We start from the raw sequence: 17,846 nt of genomic DNA, 5'->3' as shown, positions 1-17,846 counted from the left end.
GCATGGGTTTGTCGGTCTGGTAGAACTTCAAAAATGGTTTTATTTCCCTAGCCACCATTAGAAAGAAGTTGAGCTTTGCTGGGAAGAGGTCATCTTGAACAATCATCTGAGTCGTCTTGAAAGACTTAGTAGATGGTTCAGTTACCATTTTCGTTTTGGCTGCATTGATGTACATCTTCAGAGAAGGGTAAATCTCTAGTAGACGCTCAGCCACCTCCACATGTTCCAGCCATCGATGATACAGACGTCAAGAGGGAAGGACGAGGAACCAATGACTGCTGTATAGTCCTCCCTACGAGCTGGAACATCTTTGAATAGCCATTTAAGGCTCGACAGAGCATTTCCTAGCTCCCAGTCTGTGGATGCACACCCTCCTCTGAAGGAATTGTGTAGTATATGCAAACCACAGCTTCCTACATTTAGCATTTTCTTGCCTGTTTGTTCTTCTATGTTTTGCTGGGCCAGGGAGAATAGCTTCCAGTTAACATTTGGGCCATCCATAGACAGCTGAATCAGGTTTTGGAAGCCGATATCCGAACACACTGCCTCAACCTTCTCATGTATTTGTTTTGCGGTGTGATGGCCCATGAAAAAAAGATGTCAGATACCTTGAGTTTACTTGATTATCATCCCAGAATCTCATGTGCATGTCAAGCTGGCATTTCTTCATTTCCCGATTTAGACTTTCATCAAACAGAAGTACATATCCAGATTCTTTCTTGGCTTTGGCCTTCATCAGGGAAGAGAAATGAGGAGCTATCCCAAATGTGGTGAGGTATGCCACTTTATTCTCCCCACAAATAAATTGTTTTGCTATCTCACTGTCAGGAAACATGTTTGAAACATGGCCCCCATGTCATTACATGAATGGTAGGAATGGTGGCTGGTTACAGCTTTTGTTGCCCAGCATATTTCAGCTTGAAGTGTTGGATTAGAGGTAACAAATGATTTAATGGTGCCTGTGGTGTTGCTGGTTGACTGGTTCTTGGATGAGCCTGTGGATGGTAGAGGGGCAACTCCACTGCAAGCTACTCCACTGGCTGCTTCCACTGTACTGGCTGTAGCTGTGCTGCTTGATGCATTGCTTGTCTGCTGGAAATAATCCACTAATGCAGGACCTGGATTTAGTCGTGCTTTCATCAGAATTTGATGCTTCTTCCCTAAATAAAAAGGAGCAACATCATGTTATAAATAAAACAAAGTGTTTTATTAATTTAATCTCACTGGTTGCACTTAATTTTAAGAGTGTTTATTGTTTAATGTTGACACCGAATCTAAATGGATCATTATGATATTATACATTTATATTTCATTTTCATTTATAGGCTACTGCCTATGAATTTTAGAGCCTAATGATGGCCTGGAATGAACTAACTACATTAACATTATTATCCATGTAATTAACTGTAAATTTCACGTTAGCTGTTAGATTGCATATTCCATAAATAAACATGCTAAAATTGGCCTGGCTCATCACGTTTGATTGAAAACGTTATTAACAGATTGCAGAATGGGTACAATACACTATGGCTCAATACACACAATTGTTAAGGGGATACAGACCAGAGCAATACTTTCGTCTTGTTTACATCAGGGTCCCCCATTTTCAATTAATCATAACATTTATGACACACATATACAGTACGTTACTGCGTTCCAACCTACAACTGCTCCACACCAGTTCCACACCAGTCTCCGTAAATGTTCCGTTATAAAAATAAAATGCCATTTCAATACACAACAAGTTTTCGTGTTTTGAAATACATGAAAGGAAATCAGCTAACGTTGATTCGCCTAACGTTAAAGGGGAACTCCAACATTTTGGGAAATTTGCTTATTTAACATCTTCCCTGGAGTTAGACAAGAAGATACATACCTTTTTTGTCTCTGTGCGTGCATTTTAGCTTTGGGAATAGACGCTCCGTTAGCATAGCTTAGCTTCATCACTGGAAGTGAGGCAGGACAGTAACCTTACAGTGTATTTCAAGGTCTGACATTGACCAAATTTGATATGCATGACCTTGGTGGGCTCTAGGTCAACTCCTGAAAAGGGGGTCAATGTCAGACCTTGCAATCAAAAATTAGGGGGCGCACTGAAATTATGGCAAGGGTTATTAGCCCCCTAACTTTTGATTGCAAAGTCTGACATTGACCCCCTTTTCAGGAGTTGACCTAGAGCCCACCAAGGTCATGCATATCAAGTTTGGTCAATGTCAGACCTTGCAATACACTGTAAGGCACTGTAAGGCTACTGTCCTGCCTCACTTCCAGTGATGAAGCTAAGCTATGCTAACGGAGCGTCTATTCCCAAAGCTAAAATGCACGCACAGAGACAAAAAAGGTATGTATCTTCTTGTCTAACTCCAGGGAAGATGTTAAATAAGCTAATTTCCCAAAATGTTGGAGTTCCCCTTTAAGCTATGCCAGTGGTTCCCAAACCTCTCCTCGAGGCACCCCAGCCGTTCCATGTATTTGTTAAATTCCACCACCAGCACACCCGATTCAACTAATAAAGGGCTAGTTAAGTTGAATCAGGTGTGCTGGTGGTGGAATTTAACAAATACATTGAACGGCTGGGGTGCTTCGAGGAGAGGTTTGGGAAGCACCAAGCTATGCTACATGCTGAGTATTTCAAAACACTGCGGTGAAAACAGAGTCCGGTAAACACAAGTTTGTAATTCCAATAGTGTATTCTGCCTGTTACTTGACTATTTCGATTATTGAAGTGGTATTTTTATAACGAACATTTACGGAGACCGGTGTGGAGCACTTGTAGTGTCGAGCCAGGCCGAGACGTTAATAATATGATCCATTCGCTCACCTTGCATGTGACTTGAAAGTGCACTCTCCCCCATCGTAAAAATCTTCAAGTCCTTTCTGCATATTCTGCAGACAGCTACTCGAGGATGTTCTCCTCTTTTTAACCATGACTTATATTTAATATCTTCGAGCCAGAGCTCATTAAAACGGCAGCCTCCCGACATTTTGACCACACACGCGCGCGCTGTTCTCAGATGGCACAGCTAAAAACACTACGGGTAGAGCCAAGCCACATTTCATTTTGCGTGAAAGGCGATTGCAAAATAGGCTCGCTCGAATCGCTCCGACTTGTTTTATTTCTTTGTCTAAAAAAAACCAAGCTATTCAGTCAGATAGCGATTTATTATTAAAGTATAAAGTGCAATTACAATTTCAGTAACTTTCCAGCACTTTATACACAATTCAAGCTCATTTAAAACCTTGAAAACAGCACATTGAAATACAAGCATTTTCAAGGATTTCCAGCACCAGTACGAACCCTGTAGTAATGCTTCCTTGTGGAACACCACAGCTCACAGGGAGGGGGGGGTGGGGGGGGGGGGGGTAGTGTACCGTTTACCTCCACCATCTGTTCTCTCCCCTCCAGGTAGGATTGCATCCAGCTCACTGATAAACTATCAAAACCTGCTTTTAGCTTGTCAATCAAAATGGAGTGATTGACAGTGTCAAATGCCTTTTGTAGGTCCAGCATGACCATGCCGCAGTATTTGCCCGCGTCCACCTCCTGTTTGATGTGGTCGTTCAAATAGAGAAGGCATGTGTCAGTGGAGTGGGATGTTCTGAAGCCAGATTGGAATTTGTATTCTATTTTTTACCGCAAGGTACTTTTCGACCTGTTCGTAGACTATTTTTTCCATAACTTTCGAGATGGAGGTAAGAATAGAAACAGGGTGGTAGTTGCCTGGGTCTATTTGCTGCCTTTTTTGTGCAGGGGGATCACTCTCGCAATTTTGAAGTCTTTGGGGACGTGTCCCTGTTTTATGGAGAGGTTTATTATGTGTGTGATGACTGGGGTGATGGCAGCTGCTGAGTCTACTCTCTGTGGAATTTGGATGGGATATTGTCATGGCCAGTGGCCTTGTTAGGTTGGAGGGCGCTCAGTTTTCTGAGTACCTCAGCTGTGGTTACCATTTCAAGTTTGCGGACCCCTGGGTTTTTGTAGTAGGCTAGGATGTGTTCTTCTACCCCAAAATGCCCTGAGTGGGAGGGTAGTTTATTAACCAGTGTTGTGGCTATGTTTGTGAAGAAAATGTTTAAGTATTTGGCCACATCCAGCTTGTCTGTGATGAGGGTGTTTTCCGTCTTCACCGTTTACGTTTGGTCACTGATAGGGACTTTAAAAAATGATTAGAAAATAACTCACATATTCAGGCTTGTCCTGCAGCAGTGTTCTGATCTTGTCGACAGCTGCTGGGGTCTGAAAAGAAAGACAGTGGGACAGAATGAGACTAATCGTGACCTGCATGTACTGTAGGGGTTCAAGTGCCTTGCTCAAGGACACAGACAGGTTAGGGATGCCCCGATCAATCGGCCAGCGATCGGTATCGGCCGATATTCAGTATAAATATGAGATTGGTGAATTCCAATAATGCTTTATTTTCGCCGATCGTGAAAACCGATAGAAAAACATGATCCAATTCTTAGCGGAGATCTCACTTGCTGACTTCTCTCTCAGACACACAGAGCTGCAGCGCACTGCTCCTCCCCCTCCTCCTCCCCCTCCCAAACCCATGTCAACAAGCTCCAGCAATAGTCTGCTCTAGTGCATGCAACCTCTGTGAGCTAACGTTAGCTACCTAGCTATCGTTACTGTTTAAACAAAACGACCCAGTCAACTATTCACTTTTAGTTTAATACATGAGGCATTGTCTAACGGTATCTAGCTGGCGAGCTACTGATAGCTCCTGATATCAACTAATGCTCCAGCAATAGTCTAGTAGTGCATGATACCTCCGTTAGTTAGGTAGCTCACGTTAGCTCCCTGTTTACACGTAATGACCAAGTAAACTAAATAGTTCACTGAGGTGTTGTCTTAACGTTATCTAGCCGGCTAGCATTAGCTACAGATAGCTCCTGATATCAATGTCTTATAACATTGATTCGATGCGTATTCGAGACCCTGGCTTGCATCGCAGTGACGAAAGGGGCTAGCTGAGGGAGTAGGGTATATCTGCAGAGCCGCAGATATACCCTGCTGAGGGCATGCTGAATGTGATTTGACCAAAGCAGAGTATACACACAGACAGTGGAGCTGTTTGCAGATAGCGAGCATTTTGACTTGTTGCGTGGTGGCGATGTCTCGCAGATAATACAACTACAGTACAAGTATAATTATATAATATATATATTTTATAAAAAAAATATAAAAAGAGTATATATTTAAAAAACATTTTTTTTTAATAAAACCAAAAACGATCGGTGTCGGCCGATATGGCTCATAGACGATCGGTGATCGGTGGCAGAAAACGTGATCGGGGCATCCCTACTGGGAATCTAACCTATGACCTTCCAGTTATGAGACAGTCTCTCCACAAAAAAGGTTCTAATCGTCTACTCATCAAGACCTGGACTTGCCCTTCTGATGCAGGAGAGCGATCGGGAGCGTGGCAGAACGTGGGCTGGAGCGTTTATATTTTATGTTCTTTATTTCATCATGGAGCCAACATTCCACTAGCAGGGAGATATTAGACTCACTAGGCTTCAGGCAGGTGCCACTAACATTTAGGAATTTGCATGTTTTACCTTGAGAACATCTTTTATGAATCCCTCCTGGTAGGGCTGGGCAATATGACGATATTATATAAATATCGGGTACAGTTCATTAACGATACACTTTTTTAACGTATCGTGGATATCGTGATGTTTTGCCCAAGAGGATTGTGTCGCGTCAATCTGGTCCACCCCGTTCAAACTTTTGAACAACGCCGCTCCCACACACACACTACTGCATCAAAGTTAGTACTTATGATTAACAAAGGCATTCGTTTTGTGGCATCAACATTATATAGTTACACGTTATATAGTTACACATCAGCGTATTTACCCAAACATAGCAACGTCCGATGACGACATAGATAGCAAGCGTTACTGTTCATATCTCAGTCCGTGCCGAGTTGTGCGTGCCCATTCTGCGGTCTGTTAATAAAGTTTTCAATCAGACAGATGTATGGAAAGGCTTTTATTATAACATTTGTTGCAGTAAAATCATTATGCCTCGTTGTCATGCTGCGGTGCGCTAGTAATCACTCGTCGGCTGCGGTGAGCTGTTGTTGTTGTCGTTGAGCTGAGCTCTCGTTAAAATCAATGGAGGGCATTCAGGAATGTAAAAAAAGAATAGCGCTGCTTGCCGATTGGTGCTAAGAACAGCAGGGCGGGTACAAGCGGTGTGACGTAATTGGCAGACTCGACTGTCAATCAAAATTATTCTGTTGCCGGCTGAATGATTGAATGAATGAACGTTATTAACGATTGCAGAATGGGTACAATACAGTACAGCTCAATACAACAACAGTGGACTGACTGGAGGATGAAGACCAGAAAAAGACTTTCGGCTTTTTTACATAAGGGTCCTCCATTTTCAATTCATCAAAACATTTAGAGACATACAAATATACAGTAGTTTCATAAAAATGCTAAAATCCTATTGATTGATTGATTTAAAACTTTATTAACATATTGCAGAATGGGTACAGTACAGCTCAATACATACAATTAAGGGGATGCAGACCAGAGAAAGACTTTCGTCTTGTTTACATCAGGGTCCCCCATTTTCAATTCATCATATTTCATATCTAAATCATATAATATCTCATTGCTAAATATATGCAATATATAATCTAATAATCCAATAATCTAAATCTAATATATAATATAAAAATGCTAAATGCATGGGTATTTTATTTTGTCTTTAATGTTAGCTTGCAAACTCAAATACTGTCTTGGTAAGCCTCATAATGAATTGTTTGGGGAAAAAAAGAAAAACATCGTGATGCGTATCGTGTATCGCCGAAAGGTCAGAAAATATCGTGATATCATATTTAGGCCATATCGCCCAGCCCTACCTCCTGGTAAAGCATCTCTGTAACGATGACTATTGTCTCTCTGACCACTAAGTGACAGACTCTTAACCAGGGAGCGAAATTAACTTTGACTCACCGGCCAGTGGCAGGGTAGATGGGAAGAATCTACCCGCCAAGCATATTTCTTACCTGCCAACTTTTTTTTTGATACAAAAAATTTATTATTATTTTATATAAATTCTTTTTTTAAATAAAATATATATATTATATAATCATACTTGTGATTGTGTTATCTGCGAGACATCGCCACCTCGCTGTCTGCAAACAGCTCCACTGTCTGTGTGTATACTCGAGTGGCCTCCAGCAAGGATTCTCCGGTGCTGCAGCTGGACCCTAAACCCTACATTCAGCATGAAAGGATTCTCCTGCGCTGCACCTGGACCCTAGTCAGCAGCCCTCATGCGATGTAAGCCAGGGACTCGAATACGCATGTTGTTGTTGTAGGACATTGATACCAGGAGCCATCTATAGCTACTGCTGGATGGTGTTGGGACAACGCCTCAGTGAACTATTTTAGTTTACTGCGACATTTCGTAGTGACTAGTGAGCTACCTAGCCAACGGAGGTATTATGCACTGGACTATTGCTGGAGGATTTGTTGATGTCTGGAGCTATCAGTAGCTAGCCGGCTGGATAACGTTACACAATGCCTCATGTATTAAACTAAGTGAATAGTTGACTGGGTCATTTTGTAACGGTAGCTAACGTTATCTCACGAAGGTCCCACACTGACTAGACTAACGTCATGGTGACTCAGAGGCAATAGCCTCTGTTTACATGCAGGCATACAGAAACAGGTGGGGAGGGGGTAGCAGCAGCAGCAGCAGCAGCAGCAGCAGCAGCAGCAGCAGCAGCAGCAGCAGCAGCAGCAGCAGCAGCAGGTGCGCTGCATGTCTGTGCTGAGACAGCGAGTGAGAACTCCGCTAAAGAATTGGATCATGATTTTAGGTTTTCACATTTGATTTGACTATTTGATTGCCCGCCACACGGCGGTCAGACCTCTCAGTGGGAGGCGCCAAACGTAAAAACTGAGCGCAAATGGCGGGTGGCGCTCTAGTTTCGGTCCCTGCTCTTAACCACCAAATCTTGCACGGATTATAACCTATATGATGCCAGTTACAGACCTTCACCTGCACCTTATGTTTACTGTTTACTCATAGCATATATTCACATTAATTTAACATTTATTAATTTAATTAATGAATAATGTCAAGAAAGACAGGACGGGGGAGCTCCAGTAGCTCACTGCATATCTCGGCGCTATTTCTGCATCGGGGAAAACCGTGCTGCGTCACGGATCTGGTGGACTCCGAGTTCGATTCCCGGACCCGCCGTCATTTGCCAGAATGTCTTCCCCTGATCTATATCCCGTTTCACCCTGTATCTGTCGGTCATGCTTGACCAGAAAAGCGATAAACGCTAAAAAATAAAGTAAAAAAAATAAAATAAAAAAAACAGGACATCGCTTGAGACATGTGCTACCAGGTCATAGCTGCTATGAGGGCAGACAATTGTCTGAGTTACTGTACAGTATATGTACTCCGGAATAGAGACAAGGCTCAGCAAATATTGTCTGATCCTTTGCATCCCCTTCATAGTAGGGCTGCACGATTTTGGGAAATAATCTAATTGCGATTTTTCTGACAGATATTGCGATTGAGATTACATTTGCGATTATAATTATTAAAAAAAATAAGCAGCCCCACAAAGGTTTATTGTAAAATGCGGCTTGCATCTGACCTACGCAGTGGGTCTTTTCGGGACACCGAGCCTGAAAATGTTTATTTTTACCTGGGAATCGATACCGGTACCCAACGGTACCTTTTTTTCTGTACTTTACTCTCCCTCTCTGAAGTCTAAACTTCACAACACACAATCTAAACCCCCTTACCTCCCTCTCCCAAACCGATCTTGTATCTCAATGGGACTCCCTGGTTTAAAAAAAAAAATAAAAAAGTAATAATTCTTTTTCTAAAACGATTTTTTTCTTCTTTTCGATTTGATAATTGCATCATTCCAAATCGCGATTTTGATTAAAAATCGATTAATCGTGCAGCCCTACTTCATAGTGAGTATTTAAGAAGTCTTTCATTCCACGTGCCGTTGCTCTGATGAATTCTTAGCCAAAGACACAAACGTGGACAAATACAAATATCTATCCATCGATCTATTGTGTTACCTCAACATGTCTAAAGTATCGCTAGGGAAGGCACTTGTACAAAAGCATTGTGTGCAGCAGTTTAGTTGAGTGACGTCCACATCCACACTTCACAGCACTCCGTCTGGGCACTAATTTGGGAGCTTGAGGAGATGAAGTACATCAGCCATTACAGACGTTGAGCCTTTTAAGCCTATGTGGTCACTTGCACGTGTAGGACTGCGTTAGGGATCATATTGCATATTGTTCAATAAATTGAACTAATTAAATTTTGTTTCCTTATTTATTTGACTAATAAAAAAGGAAAACAATCACAATTATGATTCCTTGTCTGGTGAAGGTGAGGATCACAGAAGCAGGCTACATTACAGGCCAGTGTGTGTGGTAGTTTGGTTAAAGGGGAATTCAACCTCAAAGCAACATTAAAACACATTTATCTGATTAATTCTCTCAATGTGGCTGATCGCCAAAGCAATCTATTCTCAGAAACATTGGCAGCAGAAGGTGCCAGTTTGGTGGAGCCAGACGTCATAATGACACATAGCCTCTCAGGTCGCTACAGTGCGACCATTTCACTCGCATTTGTCCCTAAAAATAGGTGTGGCTGTGTGTGAATTGGAAAAAGCCAGTCATGCCCAGAATACAGCCAGAACTCCAACCACAGGACTAAGTCAGCTAATGGCTATGCATCGTATTCTACTAGCAACTTAAGTGTTTAATACCACTTAGTGTAAAAAAAAATCTGAACTATCCCTTTAAGTATAAACAAACTAAATTGCTATTATTTCTATGTAATATAATTTTTTTGTGAGCTTATATTGACATTTTCAAATGATTGGTAGAGGACCTATCTTTCACTCCGGTCAATGGTCTCTAACTACACACCCTCAAGACCCCTGCGCTCTGCATCTTCTGGCCGCCTCAGACCTACTCCTATCCAAGCTCCGGGAGGGTCATCAAAGAGAAGTCGCCTATTCTCAGTCCTTGCCCCACAATGGTGGAATGAACTACCCACCCCAGTTAGGACAACCGAAACCCGTCCAATATTTCGCTGTCGACTAAAGACGCACTTCTTCAACCATTATCTGTTTTTTTAAGACCTAACCCTAACTAACCTTACTGTCATGCACTTGTCCTAATAAACTAACCTACACTGTAACATGAAACACTTTGATAAACATTGTTACTCAGCTGATAAGAGTTGTACCCTTCCTGATGACTTGTCGTACAGAACTTGTAAGTTGCTTTGGATAAAAGAGTCAGCTAAATGACTAAATGTAAATGTCACTATTTGACAAACTATCTTCTTAGAATCTTTCTTCAAACAAGACAGCAGCATGTAATCCCAGTACAGGTAACCACTCCACAAACATTCCATGCACCACACAAACTTACCTGCATTCATTTTTCAAACGGTCATAAATCTGTGTGTGTAGAGGTAAAATGCCAAAACAAACACATACCTTTGACTAAGAATTTTCTGTTGAAATCTGTCCCATAGTCCGTTTAGCCTATACTTCATAAGGGGGATATTTAGACTAGGTCCGACTCCCCAGTAAATGAGGAGGCTGACAGCTGGGAGGAATGGCGGTGTTGACAGTGGACAAGAGGGGCGACAGCAGTGGTCACTAGCTTACTTGTAGACTTAAAATAGACTGCAGATTTTTGACAAGTTATAGAAGTGAAACATCCCAGAGGTTAAGTATAACATAACATATATATATATACATAACGGTTCCACAAACTGAATACCCTCACGGCGTACGTAAGAAAACATGGAATTCTCGTCTCGACATAATAATGTGACGTTGTACTAAATGTGTACATTTGAATGGCGATTATTATACGACCCTAACGTATGGGACCTTTATCAATCCATAACAGCAGAGACCCATACCTTATCTATCGTCCAACAACACCACAAGTCAACACACCATGCTCTATAGTCTATATAATGTCGTGAATGCTATGTGCCTTCTCGTCAAGACTACAGCTCTCGACAACTCACCTAACGTTACACAATCATCTATATTTAACGTTATATGTAAACAGAATGTGTCATAGCGAACCGGTACAAAGGCTGCTAGCAGGGGTGGAGACAGCGAACTTCACCGACGTTAATTAGCTAACGTTAGTTGTCACACGTCTAACCACCAAGTAGTGTGCCATTAAAAGCTACAAATACCCCTGGTCTACATGGAAACTGGAACCACCAAGCTGCTAACTTCAACTTGGTATCCCAAGGAAACGTTAGCTAACGCGTTAGCAACGCTTCTACTTACATAACGGGTACAAAAACGTTGCCTTTTTGACCAACAGAGGATACATTAGTAGTGAAATGGGATATTATGTAGCGGAATACATAGATATAATAGCCACCTACCAGTGTTAATGCTGCTCTTATTGGCAATAGTCTTCTTTTACTGACCGCCCGGACGGTCGCTCGCACCATGGAGGCAGACATGTTTAAAAACTCAACATTAGCAACAGGCTAATGCAATATCATAACATCCAACTGCGCAGATGCATGAAAGACGCCCCACCCACTCCGTGAACAATCGCTATTCCAATTGGGCGAGAATCAGACTGATGGGCGGTTAAACCGATAAACTCGCAGATGAATAAAGAACGGAAAGACGTACACTCAATTTCTGTTTACATAACGGCAAGGGGAAAACTGCTTAGTGTATCCGTCAACAAGCGAAGCGGCGGAGGGCGCAGGTAGTGCCTCGCGCACCTACGCGGCGAGGCGGTGGGGAAGACATGCGACAACCCATAGATATATCTATGCGACAACCCGTCGTTATTTGTCGCATGTCTTCCCCACCTCTCCTCCCGTTCGACCCTCTCCTCTGTCGGTCCTGCGTGACCAATAAATCTGTAAAAATGCTTAAAAAAAAAAAAAAAAAAAAAAAAAAGCGAAGCGGCAGCAAACGGCACTGTCAGCTGACAAAACAATGTCGGCCTAGATGGAGAACGCCGTAGTTGACAAATGTTTGCCATGAGCATGGACAGTACTGTTCACAATTATAATTGATTGATTGATTGAAAACTTTATTAACAGATTGCAGAATGGGTACAATACAGTACGGCTCAATACACACAATTGTTAAGGGGGTGCAGAAGAGAAATACTTTTGTCTTGTTTACATCAGGGTCCCCCATTTTCATTTCATGACATTAACTCATTCTGCGCCACGGGTCGGGCGCCAGAGGGCGCTATTACGCCAGCGCTGTAAGTCAATGGGGCGCTTTGTTCACTTGCGAGTGCTTAAAATATATCATAATTATATCTATGGGTCTAATACACCCGTCGGTTGTCAGTGAGTTGCTTCCAGTCAACATCCACGAAACAGATTGTTTTTTCATCGGTACATTTCCGGAACTAGGCAAAATCTGCATATGGCTCGCCGACAACAAACTATCATTACACATGGGCAAAACAGAGTCCATTCTCTTCGGTTCAAATAACAAACTCAGCAAGACCGACGGCTTCTCGGTTACAGTGGGTGACAATATTATCACAAGGAAAGATGAAATTACCTACCTGGGTTCCATCCTAGAGGCTAATCTTTCCTGTGACAAAATGGCATCCAATGTAATAAAAAAAGTCAACCAACGAACGCGATTCTTGTACCGGATCTCCTCTCTGGTAAACAAGAATACCCTGAAGACTCTAGCAGGAGCACTCATTCAAGGCTACTACGACTATGCTTGCACCTCATGGTACCAAAGCACCTCAAAGGCACTAAAAAACAAATTACAAACATCTCAAAACAAGCTAGTCAGACTACTACTTGACCTGACTCCCAGAACCCACCTCACCCCTGCCCACTTTGACAACCTAGGATGGCTTAGAGTAGACGACAGAGTACAGCAACTTGCAATGGGCCTGGTCTACAAGATACACTACGCGACCAAGGTACCCATGTACATGTCAAAATACTTCCCAAAGGTCAGTGAATACCACGATCACAACACCAGAGGGAGCTCCACAAATCATGTAAAACCCAGATTCGGCTCAAACAAGGGACTAAACACGTTTCGCAATTATGCCACATCAATGTGGAACGCCCTACCTAAAGCTGTAAAGGAATGTGAATCACTACCCACTTTCAAAAACACTCTCAAAAAACACCTACGTGAGACTGCAATTCGAAACTGGCCCCTACAAATGTCCTAACCTAGTTCTACAGTAAATGACCAAGTAAGGCTTTGTCAGTATTCCAATGTACAGTGTAAAATGTGTGTCCCCCCTACCCAACCCCCCCCCCCCCCCCCCCCCAATGTACAGCCCTCACCCAACCCCACCCCACCCATCCAACCTCCTCCAATGTACAGTTTCTACGCCAAATGTATATACACTCCTTTTCTGGACACTTTTGTATCACAAACAGTACTGTATTTGCAAATCTGATATGTCATAAATGTATAGATGTAGCAGTACTGTCTATCTGTATGTCATGTATGTCATATATGTTATGATGAATTGAAAATGGGGGACCCTGATGTAAACAAGACGAAAGTCTTTCTCTGGTCTGCATCCCCTTAACAATTGTATGTATTGAGCTGTACTGTACTGTACCCATTCTGCAATCTGTTAATAAACTTTTCAATCAATCAATCAATCAATCCGTTTTATACCGTTTTGAATATGAATATAGTTTGGGTGCTTCTGAGTAATTCCAGGGAAAGACACGATAATAATAGCCCTTTAGTGGAATACACTAAACACGCCATTTTTCGCCTGATTATCGAATCTTCGTGAAATCAACGCTAGATCATCATTATTATCTTTCCTCATGCAAGAATGAAAAGAGCCCTGGACCGCAGGGCTCCCCCGCCACCTCCTGCACCCAACAGCACACAGCCACACACACAGAGACAGCGTCGATCGCGGTAGAAAGAAATATCAGATCAACGCAAGGTTTTATATATAGTGTTCTTACCTCGTCTCTGATGTAATCATGTTTTTTTTTGCGTTTTTAGAATTATCAGGTAAATAACATGTTTAACCTTCAGGTAATTGTATTGGTAGAGCTCAAGCACTTAAATAATAATAATTATGGGTGGATTGTTCAGCCATCGACCGTGAGAGTTGCATCCCGTTAGGGACAAATACATAGCTATTGCAAAGTGTTAATAATGTAAATATTCAACAATACTTAGATTTTCTTACACCTTAAGTCTCTGTCTGTCTTCTATCTGTCCGCCTTTCTATCTGTCTCCATCTGTCTGCCTTTCTATCTGTCTCTCCGTCTATGTCTCTCTCTGTCTGTCTTTCTTAATTTGTCTCTGTCCATCTGTGTTTCTGTTTGTCTCTGTCTGTCTTTCTACCTAACTCTGTTTGTGTCCGTCAGCCTTTCTATCTGTCTCACATTCTTCAATTTTGTTTCAGGTAAGTATGACAAGATTTCAGGTAATTGGGTAAGTATAGGATACTTTGTATTATGTTTCAGGCATTCTATTGTCTTAATAACTGTAATTGATTGCAATACTTTTCTACATTTTAGGTAAGTATACACTTCAATCCATTTAAGGTTTTCGTTACATTAATCTCTCTGCCTGTCTCTCTGTCTAAACTGTCCAGATAGATTCCTCAACGTATCTTCATGTTGCTATATCTAATTGCACCAACCTTTTGTTTAGTGCTTGAGGCTCTTCAATCAGACGCAGTACCTGACTGTCAACATAGTATACCAGTATATATCTTATAGCTTTTGCTTTCTGGAGATGAATGTCCCTCCCTCTCAAAGAGTGTTGTCAATGGTCCTCATTCTCGAACGGACATATGTAAAAGTTACCAAGGACTTCCTTCGTAACTCAATTTACGTACTTATTCGGCATTCTCGAACGGCTTCGTATTGTAAATGCTTTTTAGGATTTACAAACTCGAAAAGGCAGACCGGTGTGCGCCCATGGTTTCAACATCTTTCTCTGGGACAAGTCATTGGGGATTACCGATACTGTAACTACAGACATCCGTGGAATTAAATAATTATAATAATTAATACAACAATATTTGTATAATTAAGTTTAGCTTTTATAGTCCTGACTCAATGAGGCATGAGCATTACACACACACTGCAAACTAAATAAATAAGAACTAAACCGATTGCGGCGGATATAACTACTGTATAGTGGAATATGCTCTCTTCTCTATATTATTTATTGGTTTGATGTATTTCCATTGCTAAACGAAATAACAGCTTATTGAGGCAGCCTCAGCAACCCACCTCACCCCTGCCCACTTTGACAACCTAGGATGGCTTAGAGTAGACGACAGAGTACAGCAACTTGGAATGGGCCTGGTCTACAAGATACACTATACGACTAAGGTACCCATGTACATGTCAAAATACTTCCCAAAGGTCAGTGAATACCACGACCACAACACCAGAGGAAGCTCAACAAATCATGTTAAACCCAGATTCGGCTCAAACAAGGGACTAAACACGTTTCGCAATTATGCCACATCAATGTGGAACGCCCTACCCAAAGCTGTAAAGGAATGTGAATCCCTACCCACATTCAAAACCGCTCTTTTTTTTATCCACTTTTTCTCCCATTTTCTATTTTTCTCCCATCCCAATTTCGTATCATCCAATTCAACCCTCCCCTATCTCGAACGCTGTTTCATGCCTCCCACAAGCCGGCTGTAATGTAGACGAAGCCATACATTGCACGAGTCCCCTCCGGTACTCGAGGTAGCAGCTGTCACATCTTTTCACCTGCACAGCGCGATCTTTCAGCGTTAGGGGTCTGCGCTTTGGAGCGACGCCGCCCCCGTCGCTTCCTGATTCTACTGCGCAGGCGCACCAACCGACCTGTAGGAGTCGCTGTCCACAACGTCCGATCCCCACCCATCAGTTTCCCACCTCCTAATACTGCCAATGTGTATTAGTACGGACGACCAGCTAAACTGAAAGCAATGTGGAGCGCTGGGATCGAACCCAGCGTCTCCAGCACTGGAGGTGAGCGCCTTGCCCACTGCACCACCTAGCCGCCCTATTCAAAACCGCTCTTAAAGAGCACCTACGGGAGGCTGTAATTCGAAACTGGCCACCGTAAATGTCCAAACCCCCCCCACCCCCTCCTAATAAGATAAGATATTCCTTTATTGATCCCCTTGGGGAAATTCAGGTAACAGACAGGTAATACAGTCTCCTCCCCACCGTATGTATATTTCTCTCCCACCCACCCACCCCCTCCTAATGTACAGTCTCCTCCCAACCGTATGTATATATTCTCTCCCCACCATATGTATATTTCTCTCCCACCCACCCACCCCCTCCTCTGGGTTTAACACGATTTGTTGAGCTTCCTCTGGTGTAGTGGTTGTGGTATTCACTGACCTTTGGGAAGTATTTTGACATGTACATGGGCACCCCGGTCGTATAGTGTAACTTGTAGACCAGGCCCATTGCAAGTTGCTGTACTCTGTCGTCTACTCTAAGCCATCCTAGGTTGTCAAAGTGGGCAGGGGTGAGGTGGGTTCTGTAAACAAGACAAACGCGTTTCTCTGGTCTGCATCCCCTTAACAATTGTGTGTATTGAGCCGTACTGTATTGTACCCATTCTGCAATCTGTTAAATAAAGTTTTCATTCATTCACACATTCTGTATACGTGCAAAACGAATCGTTCCAGCAAAGTATAGGCTTCTATTATAATGTGGTTTACTTTCCTCATAATTTTGCCTAACAGGGTGGACATTTAAGAGGACATACAGACTAACACCATAAAACTTGCACACAAAAAAGCAACAGCTCTTTGAATTTTCCACCAAATGAGTGATTCCACTTCCTGAATGTTGGTTCATGGGAATTGTAGTTCTCTTTTGTTCAGAAGGCCAAAAAAACACAAATTAACAGGGTGGAATGCAATTTTGGGGACACAGTAAATTCAATAGAAATAATAACATTAATTTATCCATTTATATAGATTTTAACTTGAACTATAATAATAAAGGCATATTTCAACTTATTTATAATTATATTGCAAATGTTTCTAATTGAAACTGAACATTTGCTTTGGGGCTATTGTAAAAAGTGGTGTATGTGCCTAACATAAAACAAAAATTATATATATATATATATATATAGTACATGTATGCATTTTTCTGTGTTGTTATAAAGAGGACCTCAATCTATAATAAAAGCCTTTCATTATAAACATGGGATTCATTTGAAATAAGATATAACGAGTTATATCCTGAGGACGGAAAAGTCACCAATAATCAGGAATGACCCAGACCTGAAATTTAGCAGTGGATCTGCTGGCTACAACAAAAAAATACTGTCAGAATGGTGTGGACTCCGCCTCCATTGCACCCCACAGGCATACACTGGTGTAATCATGGTGCTGACATTTTTTTTTTTTAATCTACTTTTTCTCCCCATTTTTCTATTTTTCTCCCGTCCCCAATTTTGTATTTGTCCAATTCTAACCTCCCCTGTCTCGAACACTGTTAGGCCATGCCTCCCACAAGCCGGCTGCAATGTGGAGGCAGCCGTCGCATCTTTTCACCTGCACAGCGCGATCTCTCAGTGGAGAGGGTCTGCGTGGGAGGGACACGCCGCCCTAGTCGCTTCCTGATTCTACTGCGCAGGCGCACCAACCGACCTGTAGGAGTCGCTGTCCACAACGTCCGATCCCCACCCACCAGCTTCCCACCCCCTAATACTGCCAATTGTATTAGTATGAACGACCAGCTGGTAGCAACGCAGAGAGCTGGGCTCGAACCCAGCATATCCTGCGTTGGTGGCGAGCGCCTTGCCCACTGCGCCACC

The 17,846-nt window shown here is 42.4% G+C and overlaps 1 protein-coding gene across 2 annotated transcripts in view; it reads right to left on the bottom strand.

The window, feature by feature from the left end:
• Positions 1 to 11,544, bottom strand: part of isca1 (iron-sulfur cluster assembly 1) — a 49,083-nt gene extending 37,539 nt beyond the window's left edge. For both annotated transcript variants that reach the window (XM_084333322.1, XM_084333323.1), the window contains exons 1-2: positions 11,441 to 11,544; positions 4,184 to 4,237 (exon numbers count right to left, since the gene is read on the bottom strand). In XM_084333322.1, the coding sequence (XP_084189448.1) occupies positions 4,184 to 4,237; positions 11,441 to 11,521 (135 nt within the window). In that variant the 5' untranslated portion in view covers positions 11,522 to 11,544. The remainder of the gene's footprint in view (positions 1 to 4,183; positions 4,238 to 11,440) is intronic.
• Positions 11,545 to 17,846: the final 6,302 nt, after the last annotated feature.

This window comes from Notolepis coatsorum (genome assembly GCF_963971535.1).
Source record: "Notolepis coatsorum genome assembly, chromosome: 1".
Lineage (NCBI taxonomy): Eukaryota > Metazoa > Chordata > Actinopteri > Aulopiformes > Paralepididae > Notolepis > Notolepis coatsorum.
This window is presented reverse-complemented; position numbering and strand designations above follow the sequence as displayed.